Source organism: Eucyclogobius newberryi, unplaced genomic scaffold, assembly GCF_026437365.1.
Source record: "Eucyclogobius newberryi isolate DKJ021-1_F unplaced genomic scaffold, fEucNew1.0.hap1 SCAF_65, whole genome shotgun sequence".
In the NCBI taxonomy this organism is placed as follows: Eukaryota; Metazoa; Chordata; class Actinopteri; order Gobiiformes; family Gobiidae; genus Eucyclogobius; species Eucyclogobius newberryi.
Window position 1 is genome coordinate 106,213 of NW_027316334.1, and position 19,163 is coordinate 125,375.

At 50.0% G+C, this 19,163-nt stretch overlaps 1 protein-coding gene across 4 annotated transcripts; it reads right to left on the bottom strand.

Moving 5' to 3' along the window:
- Positions 1-527: 527 nt before the first annotated feature.
- Positions 528-14,977, bottom strand: LOC140348277 (protein-L-isoaspartate O-methyltransferase domain-containing protein 2-like). 4 transcript variants are annotated; one of them, XM_072434312.1, is made up of 9 exons: positions 14,874-14,977; positions 12,099-12,269; positions 8,541-8,691; positions 6,965-7,067; positions 6,177-6,348; positions 4,472-4,592; positions 4,142-4,382; positions 3,059-3,393; positions 528-1,569 (listed from the first exon to the last, which is right to left on the bottom strand). In XM_072434312.1, the coding sequence occupies exons 2-8, from the start codon at positions 12,252-12,254 to the stop codon at positions 3,066-3,068; spliced, it is 1,272 nt and encodes a 423-aa protein (XP_072290413.1). In that variant the 5' UTR covers positions 12,255-12,269; positions 14,874-14,977; the 3' UTR covers positions 528-1,569; positions 3,059-3,065. The 4 variants fall into 4 exon arrangements, with proteins under 4 accessions (XP_072290413.1, XP_072290414.1, XP_072290415.1 ...); XM_072434310.1 differs by having other exon boundaries at positions 545-1,569; positions 3,059-3,396; positions 14,874-14,976; XM_072434313.1 differs by lacking the exons at positions 12,099-12,269; positions 14,874-14,977 and adding an exon at positions 10,931-10,956 and having other exon boundaries at positions 542-1,569; positions 3,059-3,396.
- Between the last annotated feature and the right edge of the window lie 4,186 nt (positions 14,978-19,163).

Sequence of the window (19,163 nt, forward strand, 5' to 3'; positions counted from 1 at the left end):
CCTGTCACACAGTGTAACTTTGGTCACGCCCCTGTCACACAGTGTAACTTTGGCCACGCCCTCCTCACACTCTGAATTACTGAACATTTTTTTGTGAATCAGCCTTTATTTATGGATAAAACACTTGTTTGTGTAAAGGTAAAGTTACATAATGCACCTTTAAGAACTAAAACACAGAGAAAAGTTCCTGTGTCGTTAGAACTGCAGAAAACTCACACTAAATATGTGCAGAAATATCATTTAATGAAAACGTCAAAGTAAATACTGTAAATACTGTGGCTAAAGTCAAACCAAAATAAACAGTTCTTTCGACTCGAATGTGAAGCTGAAGTTTGGACTGAATTATTCATGTTTAAAATGACTGAAATATAAAAGTGTTTTTAATGAGACGATTCTGGTCGATCTAAAATCTCACATTTTGTAACAAACTTTTATATTGAGAAAATAAAACTGCAAATCAAGAGGACTGAAACTCATAAACGTCATAATTCAGTTTCTATTTTCTAACTCTGGATTCAGGTTAAAACATATTTCAAAAAGATTAAAATAACTACGTTCAAGCAGCTTTATTACAGCGTCAACAAAGACTCATGAATAAAGCTCTTTTATTCATGAGTCACTTTTATAAAGCCAAATATTCAAACTCGAGTTCAACTAAACACCAGCATCAGCTCCAGTTTTACAGTGTTCCTCTGAGCCTTATTTGGTCAAAACTCTCACGACTCTTAAACGGAGCTTCCTGTTGTGACGTAAGAATGCGTTTTTAATCGTTAGTCGCTATGGCAACGGTCCCAATCCCCCTTGAGTCTGAGACTTGGTCAAATGTTCCTGGACATTTATAGCATTAGCATGAACGATGCTAACGCTCTAAACGTGGTTGTGCTGCACACGAGCGGGTTCACACGCAGCGACAGACGGGCGGCTAAAGGGGAAGCACAGACAGGGCGCCCTCTTGTGGACGACAGCGTTATGAACACCAGGAGTTTGTCTCAGATGAACGCTCTGTGGTCAAATGTAAAGTTGTGTTAGCAGTGTTAGCTTAGCTTTAGCTCGTTTTCTAGCGGCAGGGGGAGATAAAGGACACTTCGACTCAACACTTGGACGCAGAAAGGTGTTATTTGAGCAGAGAAAGGTCATGAGTTCAACTGCGTGAGCTCCGAAGTGTGAGTGAGTGAGAAATGTGAGGCTGCAGAGCTAAATGTGACGTGTAAAAGAGGCTGAAGCGGGTCAAACGCTTCATCTGGAGACATAATTAACGGGGAAATGTAACGTGTAACTGGTTTAAACGGATCAGGGCAAACGCCGGCTCCCGCTCCGTCCCAACACTTTCCCACCAAAATAAATAAACCTAATTAGATCTGCGTCTTTTCTGTGACGCCGCGGCTTCTACCAAAACAAATGCAAAGACGAGTGTCGCTGAAGGGGCGGAGCGGTCTCGGAGGGGCGGGTCCTGCCTCTCACAGTCGTCGGGCCTGTGGATGGGCTGTACCTGCACACACACCTGGAGGGGGCGCTCTTCCCACCGAAGCAGAGCAGGTACAGAGTCAAGGGACAGCGACAGACCAGGTACTGCAAGAGAGAGAACACCCGCCTCAAACACAAAGAAGTCTCACCCGAATCTCACCCAGTCTCACCCAGTCTCACCCGAGTCTCACCCAGTCTCACCCAGTCTCACCCGAGTCTCACCCAAGTCTCACCCAGTCTCACCCAAGTCTCACCCAGTCTCACCCAGTCTCACCCAGTCTCACCCGAGTCTCACCCGAGTCTCACCCAGTCTCACCCAAGTCTCACCCAAGTCTCACCCAGTCTCACCCAGTCTCACCCAGTCTCACCCGAGTCTCACCCAGTCTCACCCGAGTCTCACCCAAGTCTCACCCAAGTCTCACCCAGTCTCACCCAGTCTCACCCGAGTCTCACCTGAGTCTCACCCAGTCTCACCCAAGTCTCACCCAAGTCTCACCCAGTCTCACCCAGTCTCACCCGAGTCTCACCCAGTCTCACCCAGTCTCACCCGAGTCTCACCCAAGTCTCACCCAGTCTCACCCAAGTCTCACCCAGTCTCACCCAGTCTCACCTGAGTCTCACCCAGTCTCACCCGAGTCTCACCCAGTCTCACCCAAGTCTCATCCGAGTCTCACCCAAGTCTCACCCAGTCTCACCCAGTCTCACCCGAGTCTCACCCAGTCTCACCCAGTCTCACCCGAGTCTCACCCAGTCTCACCCAAGTCTCACCCAGTCTCACCCAGTCTCACCTGAGTCTCACCCAGTCTCACCCGAGTCTCACCCAGTCTCACCCGAGTCTCACCCAAGTCTCACCCAGTCTCACCCAAGTCTCATCCGAGTCTCACCCAGTCTCACCCAGTCTCACCTGAGTCTCACCCAGTCTCACCCGAGTCTCACCCAGTCTCACCCAAGTCTCACCCAGTCTCACCCAAGTCTCACCCAGTCTCACCCAGTCTCACCTGAGTCTCACCCAGTCTCACCCGAGTCTCACCCAGTCTCACCCGAGTCTCACCCAAGTCTCACCCAAGTCTCATCCGAGTCTCACCCAGTCTCACCCAAGTCTCACCCAGTCTCACCCGAGTCTCACCCAGTCTCACCCAGTCTCACCCAGTCTCACCAGAGTCTCACCCAGTCTCACCCGAGTCTCACCCAGTCTCACCCAGTCTCACCCAGTCTCACCCAGTCTCACCAGAGTCTCACCCAGTCTCACCAGAGTCTCACCCAGTCTCACCCAGTCTCACCCAGTCTCACCCGAGTCTCACCCAGTCTCACCCGAGTCTCACCAGTCTCACCCAGTCTCACCCAGTCTCACCCGAGTCTCACCCGAGTCTCACCCGAGTCTCACCCAGTCTCACCCGAGTCTCACCCAGTCTCACCCGAGTCTCACCCAAGTCTCACCCAAGTCTCACCCAGTCTCACCCAGTCTCACCCGAGTCTCACCCAGTCTCACCCAGTCTCACCCGAGTCTCACCCAAGTCTCACCCAAGTCTCACCCAAGTCTCACCCAGTCTCACCTGAGTCTCACCCAGTCTCACCCAGTCTCACCCAGTCTCACCCGGGTCTCACTTCTCCCGGTAGAACAGCAGGTACATCTTGAGGGGTTCTGGGAGCGGCAGGGCGAGGATTCTCTCCCGCAGCAGGTTCACGATGGGCTGAGGTCGCAGCAGTTCTCCCGTCTCTCGCTCTTCCTCCGTCTCACCCACGCTCTCCTCCTCTTCCTCCTCCTCTTCACGCTCCTCGGCTTCTCGCTCGTCATCCCGGTTCCTGCACGCTCTCCTGCCTCTCCTCTGGTGTCGGCCGTGCACCTCCCTCTCCCCAGACGGCTCCTCCTCCTCCTGGACTCCGCCCACACCCTGGTTGTTGTTGCCGTCGGGAGGGTTTGGGCCTGGGCTGCTGTTGAAGGCGGATTACGTTCATGTTTTTTCCATTGCATTTTAATTGTATTCACCTTATTCTAGAACAGTGTTTCCCAAAGTGGGGGGTCGAGGCCAGAGGGGGGGGCAGGACAACTGTATATTATTGATGTGTTTATTGATTTTCCATCACAGGTGTTCTCCAGGGATCTGTCCTCGGCCCCCTGCTGTTCATCATGTTTATCATGTGCAATAAATATGGCCTTGAAAGTTTGATCTCATCAGACCTTAAGACTCAGGTCCCATGAAGCAAGACCAAGAGTTCTGATATCAACAATGATGAACTCTTTAACTGCACAAACCCGAGTCCCCGACTCCTGCTACACCAACAAAAGCCCCACCCCCCCTCGCCTTTCACCTGGTCCCAAACTCTCCCCGGCTACAAAAGCCTCTCCAGCAATGCCCAAGTTTTATTGATGATTTTACTGAGATGTTTCAGTCGCACAGACTTTGATGGTTTGGTCATTACAGGTGATTTCAATGTGCATGTGGATAATATTTGTGACAGAAACGCGAAAGAGCTTGGTGCTGTCCTTGAAACCTTCAGTCTTACTCAGCATGTGAGAGGCCCCACCCACAGCAGAGTGGCCCCACCCGCAGCAGAGTGGCCCCACCCACAGCAGAGTGGCCCCACCCACAGCAGAGTGGCCCCACCCACAGCAGTCCCTTTTACAAATAAATACAGACATCTGCTGCTACGTGGATGACCCCTGCTCCGCCCTCACCTGTGAGTGCTGGCGACCACCTGCCTCGTGGCCAGCACCAGAGCGTTGCAGTGGCGTCTGTGGACTCGACGGCGCTTGAACCTGGAGCCGTATTTGTGGAGCCCGGCCACGGCAAGTCCTCGTCCCACGCCGAAGGAGGTCCCGCGGCCCCGGGGCGGACTGTGCGGCGCCGGGGCCACTCTGAGGGCGTGACGAATGCAGATCCGAGACAACTCCTGCAGTGAGCGCACCTCGAACTGTGCTGGAGACACAAAGAGACACGCAATGGTCAGAGCCACTGTGTCAGAGGCCCTCCCACGGTGTGCCAGATGCCCTCCCGCGCCCTCTTACGCAGGGGAACGCTCCTCAGTCGTCCGCTGCCGTGTTTGGGTTGGACCAGAGGAGCAAACGACACAGAGATGATCTTTTTGGTCTCCCAGCTGTTGGTCCCAGAGCGCGTGATCTTTGTGAGCTAAGGACGACACGGAAAGGCTTTTATTCGACAGGACACAATAAAACAGGACCAGAGAGAGAGACGGTAGACATCCAATCGTCGATCCAGTCCGTGATCGTCGGTCCAGTCCGTGATCGTCGATCCAGTCCGTGATCGTCGGTCCAGTCCACGATCGTCGGTCCAGTACGTGATGGTCGGTCCAGTACGTGATGGTCGGTCCAGTCCGTGATCGTCGGTCCAGTCCGTGATGGTCGGTCCAGTACGTGATGGTCGGTCCAGTCCGTGATGGTCGGTCCAGTCCGTGATGGTCGGTCCAGTCCGTGATCGTCGGTCCAGTACGTGATGGTCGGTCCAGTACGTGATGGTCGGTCCAGTCCGCGATCGTCGGTCCAGTACGTGATGGTCGGTCCAGTACGTGATGGTCGGTCCAGTCCGTGATCGTCGGTCCAGTCCGTGATGGTCGGTCCAGTCCGTGATGGTCGGTCCAGTACGTGATGGTCGGTCCAGTCCGTGATGGTCGGTCCAGTACGTGATGGTCGGTCCAGTCCGTGATGGTCGGTCCAGTCCGTGATGGTCGTCTAGTCTGTGATGGTCGGTCCAGTCCATGATCGTCGGTCCAGTACGTGATCGTCGGTCCCGTCCGTGATCGTCGGTCCAGTACGTGATCGTCGGTCCAGTCCGTGATCGTCGGTCTAGTCCGTGATCGTCGGTCCAGTACGTGATGGTCGGTCCAGTACGTGATGGTCGGTCCAGTACGTGATCGTCGGTCTAGTCCGTGATGGTCGGTCCAGTACGTGATGGTCGGTCCAGTCCGTGATCGTCGGTCCAGTACGTGATCGTCGGTCTAGTCCGTGATCGTCGGTCCAGTACGTGATGGTCGGTCCAGTACGTGATCGTCGGTCTAGTCCGTGATCGTCGGTCCAGTATGTGATGGTCGGTCCAGTACGTGATCGTCGGTCTAGTCCGTGATCGTCGGTCCAGTCCGTGATCGTCGATCCAGTCCGTGATCGTCGGTCCAGTCCGTGATGGTCGGTCCAGTACGTGATGGTCGGTCCAGTACGTGATGGTCGGTCCAGTACGTGATGGTCGGTCCAGTCCGTGATGGTCGGTCTAGTCCGTGATGGTCGGTCTAGTCCGTGATGGTCGGTCCAGTCCGTGATCGTCGGTCCAGTACGTGATCGTCGGTCTCGTCCGTGATCGTCGGTCTAGTTCGTGATCGTCGGTCCAGTCCGTGATCGTCGGTCCCGTCCGTGATCGTCGGTCTAGTCCGCGATTGTCGGTCCCGTCCGCGATCGTCGGTCTAGTCCGTGATGGTCGGTCCAGTACGTGATGGTCGGTCCAGTACGTGATGGTCGGTCCAGTACGTGATGGTCGGTCCAGTCCGTGATTGTCGGTCCAGTTCGTGATCGTCGGTCTAGTCCGTGATCGTCGGTCCCGTCCGCGATCGTCGGTCTAGTCCGTGATGGTCGGTCCAGTACGTGATGGTCGGTCCAGTCCGTGATGGTCGGTCCAGTCTGTGATGGTCGGTCCAGTCCGTGATGGTCGGTCCAGTCTGTGATGGTCGGTCCAGTCCGTGATGGTCGGAGTGTGTTCAGACGTCACCTTCTCCTCCAGCGGCATGACCAGCACTCCCCCGACCTTCAGCAGGTTCTTCATGTACTCCTCGTGCTCCTTCTGAACGCCGGCGCCGCAGTAAACCCGGTCGTACTGCCTCGTGTCCGCCGGAATCTCCAGACAGTTCCCCACCACGAAGGACGGCTCGCAGAACTCGAACCTGAGACGAGAGAACAAACGTGACGCACACATGACAGAGAACACACATGACAGAACACACACACACATGACAGAGAACACACATGACAGAACACACACACACATGACAGAGAACACACATGACAGAACACACACACACATGACAGAGAACACACACACACACGAGAGAGAACACACACACACACAGACACATGAGAACACACACACACACACACACACACACACACACAGACACATGAGAACACACACACACACACACACACACACACAGACACATGAGAACACACACACACACACACACAGACACATGAGAACACACACACACACACACACACACACACACACACACACAGACACACACACACACACACACACACACAGACACACACACACACACACACACACACACACAGACACATGAGAACACACACACACACACACACACACAGACACATGAGAACACACACACACACACACACACACACACACAGACACATGAGAACACACACACACACACACACACACACACACAGACACACACACACACACACACACACACACACACACACACACGAGAACACACACAGACACATGAGAACACACACACACACACACACCGGTCGAAGCTGTCGCAGGTCTTGATGAAGCGGTCGAGTTTCTGGTAAGCGTACTCCATCACGTCTGAGTGGAGTTCTATGCCGTGGTTCACACCGAAAGGACCTGGAACACAAAGAGCAGGGAACTGTGGTTCTCATGATGTTCAACCAGGACATGAAGATAAATCCAAACTCCACCATGCTCTCACATGCTCTCACATGCTCTCACATGTTCTCCCATGTTCTCCCATGCTCTCACATGCTCTCACATGCTCTCACATGCTCTCACATGCTCTCACATGCTCTCACATGTTCTCACATGCTCTCACATGTTCTCACATGCTCTCACATGCTCTCACATGCTCTCACATGTTCTCACATGTTCTCACATGCTCTCACATGCTCTCACATGCTCTCACATGTTCTCACATGTTCTCACATGTTCTCACATGTTCTCACATGCTCTCACATGCTCTCACATGTTCTCACATGCTCTCACATGCTCTCACATGCTCTCACATGTTCTCACATGCTCTCACATGCTCTCACATGCTCTCACATGCTCTCACATGCTCTCACATGCTCTCACATGTTCTCACATGCTCTCACATGCTCTCACATGCTCTCACATGCTCTCACATGCTCTCACATGCTCTCACATGTTCTCACATGTTCTCACATGCTCTCACATGCTCTCACATGCTCTCACATGCTCTCACATGCTCTCACATGCTCTCACATGCTCTCACATGCTCTCACATGTTCTCACATGTTCTCACATGCTCTCACATGCTCTCACATGCTCTCACATGCTCTCACATGCTCTCACATGCTCTCACATGTTCTCCCATGCTCCAAGCTGGAGCTAAAGCTGGAGCTAAAGCTGGAGCTAAAGCTGGAGCTAAGGCTGGCGCTAAAGCTTGAGCTGGAGCTAATGCAAGAAATAACAATAAAGCTAGAGCTGGAAGCTGGAGCTGGAGCTAAAGAGCAGGAGCTAAAGCTAAAGCTACATGTGGAGCTAAAGCTAGAACTAAAGCTGGAGCTAAGGCAGGAGCTAAAGCTAAAGCAGGAAATAAAGATAAAGCTAGAGCTGGAGCTGGAACTGGAGCTAAAGAGCAGGAGCTAACGCTAAAGCTAGAGGTGGAGCTAAAGCTAAAGCTGGAGCTAAAGAGTTGGAGCTAAAGCTAAAGCTAGAGGTGGAGCTAAAGCTAAAGCTAGAGGTGGAGCTAAAGCTAAAGCTGGAACTAAAGCTGGAGCTAAAGTTAAAGCTAGAGCTAAAGCTGGAGCTAAAGTTAAAGCTGAAGCTAAAGCTAAAACTAAAGCAAGAGCTAGAGCTAAAGCTAAAGCTAGAGCTAAAGCTGGAGCTAAAGTTAAAGCTAGAGCTAAAGCTGGAGCTAAAGTTAAAGCTAGAGCTGAAGCTAAAGCTAAAGCTAAAGCTAAAGCTAGAGCTAGAGCTAAAGCTAAAGCTAGAAAAGCTGGAGCTGAACCTGTCCAAACATCTCACTCTGAGTGTAACAGACGAAAGCTTCAGTCATGACCTTCTCTAACCCTTCACCTCATGTGAAAGAGCACAACTGGTACAGAGAGTGGCACGTACCCAGGATGAGGCCCACCATGGTGCTCAGGTACCCGGTCCCACTGCCCAGGTTCAGGAAGGACAGGCCGGGCTGCAGGTCCAGAGCCTCCATTACCTCAGAGTAAATGCAAGGAGCAGACAAGTGGATGTTCCCATGTCTCCAGGCCAAGTCCTGCAGAAGGAACACGGGTTCATTTAGAACGTCTCTGTACTCGTGGAGGTGTGTTACCTTGTAGGCGTTGTCTCTGTACTCGTGGAGGTGTGTTAGCTTGTAGGCGTTGTCTCTGTACTCGTGGAGGTGTGTTACCTTGTAGGCGTTGTCTCTGTACTCGTAGAGGTGTGTTAGCTTGTAGGCGTGGTCTCTGTACTCGTGGAGGTGTGTTACCTTGTAGGCGTTGTCTCTGTACTCGTAGAGGTGTGTTACCTTGTAGGCGTTGTCTCTGTACTCGTGGAGGTGTGTTAGCTTGTAGGCGTTGTCTCTGTACTCGTGGAGGTGTGTTAGCTTGTAGGCGTGGTCTCTGTACTCGTGGAGGTGTGTTACCTTGTAGGCGTTGTCTCTGTACTCGTGGAGGTGTGTTACCTTGTAGGCGTTGTCTCTGTACTCGTGGAGGTGTGTTACCTTGTAGGCGTTGTCTCTGTACTCGTGGAGGTGTGTTACCTTGTAGGCGTTGTCTCTGTACTCGTGGAGGTGTGTTACCTTGTAGGCGTGGTCTCTGTACTCGTGGAGGTGTGTTACCTTGTAGGCGTTGTCTCTGTACTCGTGGAGGTGTGTTAGCTTGTAGGCGTTGTCTCTGTACTCGTGGAGGTGTGTTACCTTGTAGGCGTTGTCTCTGTACTCGTAGAGGTGTGTTAGCTTGTAGGCGTGGTCTCTGTACTCGTGGAGGTGTGTTACCTTGTAGGCGTTGTCTCTGTACTCGTAGAGGTGTGTTACCTTGTAGGCGTTGTCTCTGTACTCGTGGAGGTGTGTTAGCTTGTAGGCGTTGTCTCTGTACTCGTGGAGGTGTGTTAGCTTGTAGGCGTGGTCTCTGTACTCGTGGAGGTGTGTTACCTTGTAGGCGTTGTCTCTGTACTCGTGGAGGTGTGTTACCTTGTAGGCGTTGTCTCTGTACTCGTGGAGGTGTGTTACCTTGTAGGCGTTGTCTCTGTACTCGTGGAGGTGTGTTAGCTTGTAGGCGTGGTCTCTGTACTCGTGGAGGTGTGTTACCTTGTAGGCGTTGTCTCTGTACTCGTGGAGGTGTGTTACCTTGTAGACGTGGTCTCTGTACTCGTGGAGGTGTGTTACCTTGTAGGCGTTGTCTCTGTACTCGTGGAGGTGTGTTACCTTGTAGGCGTGGTCTCTGTACTCGTGGAGGTGTGTTACCTTGTAGGCGTTGTCTCTGTACTCGTGGAGGTGTGTTACCTTGTAGGCGTTGTCTCTGTACTCGTGGAGGTGTGTTACCTTGTAGGCGTTGTCTCTACTCGTGGAGGTGTGTTACCTTGTAGGCGTTGTCTCTGTACTCGTGGAGGTGTGTTACCTTGTAGGCGTTGTCTCTGTACTCGTGGAGGTGTGTTACCTTGTAGGCGTTGTCTCTGTACTCGTGGAGGTGTGTTAGCTTGTAGGCGTTGTCTCTGTACTCGTGGAGGTGTGTTACCTTGTAGGCGTTGTCTCTGTACTCGTGGAGGTGTGTTACCTTGTAGGCGTTGTCTCTGTACTCGTGGAGGTGTGTTACCTTGTAGGCGTGGTCTCTGTACTCGTGGAGGTGTGTTACCTTGTAGGCGTTGTCTCTGTACTCGTGGAGGTGTGTTAGCTTGTAGGCGTTGTCTCTGTACTCGTGGAGGTGTGTTAGCTTGTAGGCGTGGTCTCTGTACTCGTGGAGGTGTGTTAGCTTGTAGGCGTGGTCTCTGTACTCGTGGAGGTGTGTTACCTTGTAGGCGTTGTCTCTGTACTCGTGGAGGTGTGTTACCTTGTAGGCGTGGTCTCTGTACTCGTGGAGGTGTGTTAGCTTGTAGGCGTGGTCTCTGTACTCGTGGAGGTGTGTTACCTTGTAGGCGTGGTCTCTGTACTCGTGGAGGTGTGTTAGCTTGTAGACGTGGTCTCTGTACTCGTGGAGGTGTGTTACCTTGTAGACGTGGTCTCTGTACTCGTGGAGGTGTGTTACCTTGTAGGCGTTGTCTCTGTACTCGTGGAGGTGTGTTACCTTGTAGGCGTTGTCTCTGTACTCGTGGAGGTGTGTTAGCATGTAGGCGTGGTCTCTGTACTCGTGGAGGTGTGTTAGCTTGTAGGCGTGGTCTCTGTACTCGTGGAGGTGTGTTACCTTGTAGGCGTTGTCTCTGTACTCGTGGAGGTGTGTTACCTTGTAGACGTGGTCTCTGTACTCGTGGAGGTGTGTTACCTTGTAGGCGTTGTCTCTGTACTCGTGGAGGTGTGTTACCTTGTAGGCGTTGTCTCTGTACTCGTCGAGGTGTGTTACCTTGTAGGCGTTGTCTCTGTACTCGTGGAGGTGTGTTACCTTGTAGGCGTTGTCTCTACTCGTGGAGGTGTGTTACCTTGTAGGCGTTGTCTCTGTACTCGTGGAGGTGTGTTACCTTGTAGGCGTTGTCTCTGTACTCGTGGAGGTGTGTTACCTTGTAGGCGTTGTCTCTGTACTCGTGGAGGTGTGTTAGCTTGTAGGCGTTGTCTCTGTACTCGTGGAGGTGTGTTACCTTGTAGGCGTTGTCTCTGTACTCGTGGAGGTGTGTTACCTTGTAGGCGTTGTCTCTGTACTCGTGGAGGTGTGTTACCTTGTAGGCGTGGTCTCTGTACTCGTGGAGGTGTGTTACCTTGTAGGCGTTGTCTCTGTACTCGTGGAGGTGTGTTAGCTTGTAGGCGTTGTCTCTGTACTCGTGGAGGTGTGTTAGCTTGTAGGCGTGGTCTCTGTACTCGTGGAGGTGTGTTAGCTTGTAGGCGTGGTCTCTGTACTCGTGGAGGTGTGTTAGCTTGTAGGCGTGGTCTCTGTACTCGTGGAGGTGTGTTACCTTGTAGGCGTGGTCTCTGTACTCGTGGAGGTGTGTTACCTTGTAGGCGTTGTCTCTGTACTCGTGGAGGTGTGTTACCTTGTAGGCGTGGTCTCTGTACTCGTGGAGGTGTGTTACCTTGTAGGCGTGGTCTCTGTACTCGTGGAGGTGTGTTAGCTTGTAGGCGTGGTCTCTGTACTCGTGGAGGTGTGTTACCTTGTAGACGTGGTCTCTGTACTCGTGGAGGTGTGTTACCTTGTAGGCGTTGTCTCTGTACTCGTGGAGGTGTGTTACCTTGTAGACGTGGTCTCTGTACTCGTGGAGGTGTGTTAGCATGTAGGCGTTGTCTCTGTACTCGTGGAGGTGTGTTAGCTTGTAGGCGTGGTCTCTGTACTCGTGGAGGTGTGTTACCTTGTAGACGTGGTCTCTGTACTCGTGGAGGTGTGTTACCTTGTAGGCGTTGTCTCTGTACTCGTGGAGGTGTGTTACCTTGTAGACGTGGTCTCTGTACTCGTGGAGGTGTGTTACCTTGTAGGCGTTGTCTCTGTACTCGTGGAGGTGTGTTACCTTGTAGGCGTTGTCTCTGTACTCGTGGAGGTGTGTTACCTTGTAGGCGTTGTCTCTGTACTCGTCGAGGTAGTAGTCGGCTCGGTCGATGGCTCTGAAGGCTCGTTCCACCAGCTCAGAGCGGATGTAGTACGCCTCCTTCAGGTTGTCGATTAGATCGTCGTTGTCCTCGCCTGCACTCACGGCTCCTCCCATCCTGACGCACAAACGCTGGAAACAACACGTTTTTCATGGTCAAAGAGAAATTCATACAGTTTGGTACGAGTATGGTAAGACCGTTCTTTTGTTTATAAGTAAAGAGTACGAAGGGTCCGATACCGATACTCACACAAATGATTTGTTATGAGCTGCAGACGATGGACTGGTCTCAATCCTGGTTCTGACCTCAGTGTTTGACCATCGACCACAACATTCTACTGCAGAGTTAGAATGTGATGTAGGTGTCAGAGGCCCCGCCCTCAGAGGCCCCGCCCTCAGCTGCTTTACATCCTATTTATCTGATATATACCAGTTTGTTTATATAAACCAGAACTCCTCCCCTTGCTCTAAAGTAACTTATGTTGTGCCTCAGGGGTCAGTACTGGGTCCAGTTCTGTTTCCTCTTTACATGCTGCCGTTAGGTCACATGATCAGGTCACATGGCATTAACTGCCACTGCTCTGCAGACGACACTCAGCTGTATTTATCAATGAACCTGATCAGAGCGATCAAGGAGACAGACTTAGTGCTTGTGTGAAGGAGATAAAAACCTGGAGGACACTAAACTACCTGCTTCTTAACCCTGAAAAAACTGAGGTCATTGTGCTAGAGGTCATTGTGCTGGAGGTCATTGTGCTGGACCTAAACATGCTCTCTAAACAAGAGTCTCTAAAAGCACAGTAGGAGGTAGAGCCTTCTGGTGGTCCCAAGAGTTTCTAAAAGATTAGTACAACTTTGTTTTAAGTTTTTAACAAGACTGCTTTTAACAGAATTCAAATAATGCAAAACTCTGATGTAAAGCTTTTAAGAGAAACCACACAACAGTTTAATCCTCCTGGAATTGGCTTCCTGTAAGTTCCGGATTGATTAAAAAAACAAAAAAAACAATTGTAACTTTAAGAGCCCTTCATGGACCCAGTACATCCTGGACCTTTGAACTCCTCTGGACCCGCCCTTTGGTCCTCCAGTTAGAACCTGCTTGTGGAGATCTGTGGTTTCAGGCCCCAAAGCCCTTCTCTCCCTGTGGCATTTCAGTCTGATCTTGGACAAACAAATACACAACTGCTGCAGCTTCTACTGTTTAAATCCTTCTGTTTGAATTAGTCCAAGACAAGATATGGACTAAAGACGTTCACAGTCTTTTTAATGATATTTTGATTACATTGTCTTTCATTATCGTTTGTTATCTGTGTTTAATAGTTCTTATTAAAAAGGGAAGTGAGCTGCAGTAACTTTGAGTTTTGTGTCACATCAGTGCGACTTCTGGTACTTTCAGGCTCGTGTTGAAAACCACACGTTAGCAAAAGAGGCCAAAAGGCGTCTGCAGAAACACAGAGGATCAAAGAGGGCGGAGCAGAGAGGGCGGAGCAAAGGTGACGGAGCAGAGAGGGCGGATGTAATAGTGTGTTTAGACTTATACACATGTAATAGTGTGTTTAGACTTATACACATGTAATAGTGTGTTTAGACTTATACACCATGTAATAGTGTGTTTAGACTTATACACATGTAATAGTGTGTTTAGACTTATACACATGTAATAGTGTGTTTAGACTTATACACATGTAATAGTGTGTTTAGACTTATACACATGTAATAGTGTGTTTAGACTTATACACATGTAATAGTGTGTTTAGACTTATACACCATGTAATAGTGTGTTTAGGCTTATACACATGTAATAGTGTGTTTAGACTTATACACCATGTAATAGTGTGTTTAGACTTATACACATGTAATAGTGTGTTTAGACTTATACACCATGTAATAGTGTGTTTAGACTTATACACATGTAATAGTGTGTTTAGACTTATACACATGTAATAGTGTGTTTAGGCTTATACACATGTAATAGTGTGTTTAGACTTATACACATGTAATAGTGTGTTTAGACTTATACACATGTAATAGTGTGTTTAGGCTTATACACATGTAATAGTGTGTTTAGACTTATACACATGTAATAGTGTGTTTAGACTTATACACATGTAATAGTGTGTTTAGACTTATACACCATGTAATAGTGTGTTTAGACTTATACACATGTAATAGTGTGTTTAGACTTATACACATGTAATAGTGTGTTTAGACTTATACACTGAGAACACTGTGACGGAGCAGAGGTGACATCCTGTCCACACACGTCTCATGTCCACACGTGTCTCATGTCCACACGTGTCTCATGTCCACACAAGTCTCATGTCCGCACAAGTCTCATGTCCGCACAAGTCTCATGTCCGCACAAGTCTCATGTCCGCACAAGTCTCATGTCCGCACAAGTCTCATGTCCGCAGAAGCAGCTACGTTGGTTTATTCACGCCATTCCGGCTCCACTTTCACCAGACAAACACTTAAACACTTAAAGACTTAAACGACGCGGGACAGACGCATTTAAACACAAATACACACGTACAGATAATATGTCTCCAGTTCCGTGTCCGAACGCGGTGAAGCGGATAAAAAACCCGAGAGATCGGGTTGTTTTGTTCTCGCTGCAGAAACGCGGAGGAGCTGGAGAATGCACAACACAAACAGTGGAAAGACGGAGCCACAAACCTCCCGAAACACACGGTCACGGCGGGTTCAAAACGTCCCACGTCCACGCGGCGGCTGTACCTGAGCGTGGATGTGCAGAGGAGCGGCCTGTCTGCGCGCGTGTGCCCGGCCAAAGCGTCTTTTTGTCGGTGGAGCGGCGCAGGAGAGTCCGCGGCTCAGGCTCTCGATGTAAACATACGGGCCAGCTGACGCCGTGACGTCACAGCAACGCGACGGACGCAGCACGTACCTGTGGCCCGCCCACTTTGGAACCATAAACAATGAAAGGATTTATAGAAATTAAATAAGCATTAAAAAGAGATAAATAAAGAGATGAAATACAGAGATAAATAAAAAGTAAAATAAAGAGTTTCTGAGCTAAAGGTTTTCTAACTGTGACTTTGTCTGGTGGAATAAAACCTACTCGTTGCATTTTGTGAGGAAAAACACCGTCTTGTGTCTTTATGTTCCACATTATGGCATTAAACCCTTTCACACACAGATGTTTAATTGATACTCGGCCTTGGAAATCATTCTTACTGTCCCTTGCCTCCCCACAGATCTGACCTGTAACTTGGCCTGGCGGTGTCAGGTGTTTGTCTCCATGGTTACCAGCGTGTCCAGGCCCTGTCCTGTTGTGTCCTTAGAAGACTCTTCACCGCTGCCGGATGTGAAGAGTCTTTAAAAAGCTCTCGATGGAACTTTACCTGATGCAACACGTTTACAACATGTTTATTTTAGAGTCTCAGACACAGATTTAAGGAAAAAGGCTTTAGAAACTTTTCTCCAGGTTTATGGAATTAGACTTATTTTTCTGTATTTTAATGAAGTCAAAGCTGTTTTGAAAGTGCTCTTGTTTTTCATGTTTTTTTCCATATTGTGTTTTTCTACATTTGTTTTGTTTTATTTATTCGTTGATTATTTTATATAATGTTTGATTGTTTTATTATATATTTCATTCAAATGCTCTTGAGTGGTGGAACTGTCCTGACAACATGTGTAACTCGGTGTTGGTCCAGCAGAGGGCGGTGCTGCTCCACTTCTGGTCGTGTTGTGAGTTCTCCCGCGCGTCAGGAGGGGGCGCTGTTTGACTCATTATGTTTCAGTAAATCAGTTCAAACTATGTTGTTTAGGACTCAGTATTTATCATGTGATCTTTTTCTTTGGACGAGTCACATTTGTATTTTTTGTATTAATGTTTGAGCCGTAAAGAGTCGAACTAGAAATAACTTCAATGAATATAAATACTAAACTAAAGTATAATTGGATTGGTCCTGTGAGGAAGAAGGACACAATAATGACGATTCAAACTTCTTCACAACAAGAACAAAATGCATTAAAATCACAAAGAAATGACACAAAACAGTTTAAGACATGAAAGAGACTCTGGCACCAGCAGGAGGCCATGTTTAGTCCTGACTCTGGCACCAGCAGGAGGCCATGTTTAGTCCTGACTCTGGCACCAGCAGGAGGCCATGTTTAGTCCTGACTCTGGCACCAGCAGGAGGCCGGTCCATGTTTAGTCCTGACTCTGGCACCAGCAGGAGGCCGGTCCATGTTTAGTCCTGACTCTGGCACCAGCAGGAGGCCGGTCCATGTTTAGTCCTGACTCTAGCACCAGCAGGAGGCCGGTCCATGTTTAGTCCTGACTCTGGCACCAGCAGGAGGCCATGTTTAGTCCTGTCTCTGGCACCAGCAGGAGGCCATGTTTAGTCCTGACTCTGGCACCAGCAGGAGGCCATGTTTAGTCCTGACTCTGGCACCAGCAGGAGGCCATGTTTAGTCCTGACTCTGGCACCAGCAGGAGGCCATGTTTAGTCCTGTCTCTGGCACCAGCAGGAGGCCATGTTTAGTCCTGACTCTGGCACCAGCAGGAGGCCGGTCCATGTTTAGTCCTGACTCTGGCACCAGCAGGAGGCCATGTTTAGTCCTGTCTCTGGCACCAGCAGGAGGCCATGTTTAGTCCTGTCTCTGGCACCAGCAGGAGGCCATGTTTAGTCCTGACTCTGGCACCAGCAGGAGGCCGGTCCATGTTTAGTCCTGACTCTGGCACCAGCAGGAGGCCATGTTTAGTCCTGTCTCTGGCACCAGCAGGAGGCCATGTTTAGTCCTGTCTCTGGCACCAGCAGGAGGCCATGTTTAGTCCTGACTCTGGCACCAGCAGGAGGCCATGTTTAGTCCTGACTCTGGCACCAGCAGGAGGCCATGTTTAGTCCTGACTCTGGCACCAGCAGGAGGCCGGTCCATGTTTAGTCCTGACTCTGGCACCAGCAGGAGGCCGGTCCATGTTTAGTCCTGACTCTGGCACCAGCAGGAGGCCGGTCCATGTTTAGTCCTGACTCTAGCACCAGCAGGAGGCCGGTCCATGTTTAGTCCTGACTCTGGCACCAGCAGGAGGCCATGTTTAGTCCTGTCTCTGGCACCAGCAGGAGGCCATGTTTAGTCCTGACTCTGGCACCAGCAGGAGGCCATGTTTAGTCCTGACTCTGGCACCAGCAGGAGGCCATGTTTAGTCCTGACTCTGGCACCAGCAGGACGCCATGTTTAGTCCTGTCTCTGGCACCAGCAGGAGGCCATGTTTAGTCCTGACTCTGGCACCAGCAGGAGGCCGGTCCATGTTTAGTCCTGACTCTGGCACCAGCAGGAGGCCATGTTTAGTCCTGTCTCTGGCACCAGCAGGAGGCCATGTTTAGTCCTGTCTCTGGCACCAGCAGGAGGCCATGTTTAGTCCTGACTCTGGCACCAGCAGGAGGCCGGTCCATGTTTAGTCCTGACTCTGGCACCAGCAGGAGGCCATGTTTAGTCCTGTCTCTGGCACCAGCAGGAGGCCATGTTTAGTCCTGTCTCTGGCACCAGCAGGAGGCCATGTTTAGTCCTGACTCTGGCACCAGCAGGAGGCCGGTCCATGTTTAGTCCTGACTCTGGCACCAGCAGGAGGCCATGTTTAGTCCTGACTCTGGCACCAGCAGGAGGCCGGTCCACACACTGATCTGTTGGATGCAGTGACAGAGTGAATGGTCCATATTCACTTGCCGACAGTGAAACATAGATCTGACTCGTCTGCATCATTGTGATAGGTCACATGTTCACTGCGTGTCATGTGACCTAACGACAGCATGTAGAGGTTGAACAGAAAGGGTTCCAGGACTGACCCTTGGGGCACATTTTGATTTCCATTTCATCAGAACGTGGAATAACTTCAACAAGTCTCTTTTCAAAACTTTTGATCTGTGTGAGGAACAATGACACTCTGAAGATCTGTGTGAGGAACAATGACACTCTGAAGATCTGTGTGAGGAACAATGACACTCTGAAGATCTGTGTGAGGAACAATGACACTCTGAAGATCTGTGTGAGGAACAATGACACTCTGAAGATCTGTCTGAGGAACAATGACACTCTGAAGATCTGTGTGAGGAACAATGACACTCTGAAGATCTGTGTGAGGAACAATGACACTCTGAAGATCTGTGTGAGGAACAATGACACTCTGAAGATCTGTCTGAGGAACAATGACACTCTGAAGATCTGTGTGAGGAACAATGACACTCTGAAGATCTGTGTGAGGAACAATGACACTCTGAAGATCTGTGTGAGGAACAATGACACTCTGAAGATCTGTGAGGAACAATGACACAAAAGATCTGTGAGGAACAATGACACGCTGAAGATCTGTGTGAGGAACAATGACACTCTGAAGATCTGTGTGAGGAACAATGACACACTGAAGATCTGTGTGAGGAACAATGACACGCTGAAGATCTGAGTGAGGAACAATGACACTGAAGATCTGTGAGGAACAATGACACGCTGAAGATCTGTGTGAAGAACAATGACACGAAAGATCTGTGAGGAACAATGACACGCTGAAGATCTGTGTGAGGAACAATGACACTCTGAAGATCTGTGTGAGGAACAATGACACTCTGAAGATCTGTGTGAGGAACAATGATACTCTGAAGATATGTGAGAGGAACAATGACACACTGAAGATCTGTGTGAGGAACAATGACACGCTGAAGATCTGTGTGAGGAACAATGACACGCTGAAGATCTGTGAGAGGAAAAATGACACGCTGAAGATCTGTGTGAGGAACAATGACACTGAAGATCTGTGTGAGGAACAATGACACTGAAGATTTGTGAGAGGAACAATGACACACTGAAGATCTATGCGAGGAACAATGACACGCTGAATATCTGTGTGAGGAACAATGACACGCTGAAGATCTGTGTGAGGAACAATGACACTGAAGATCTGTGTGAGGAACAATGACACTGAAGATTTGTGAGAGGAACAATGACACGCTGAAGATCAAGATCTGTGCGAGGAACAATGACACTCTGAAGATCTGTGTGAGGAACAATGAC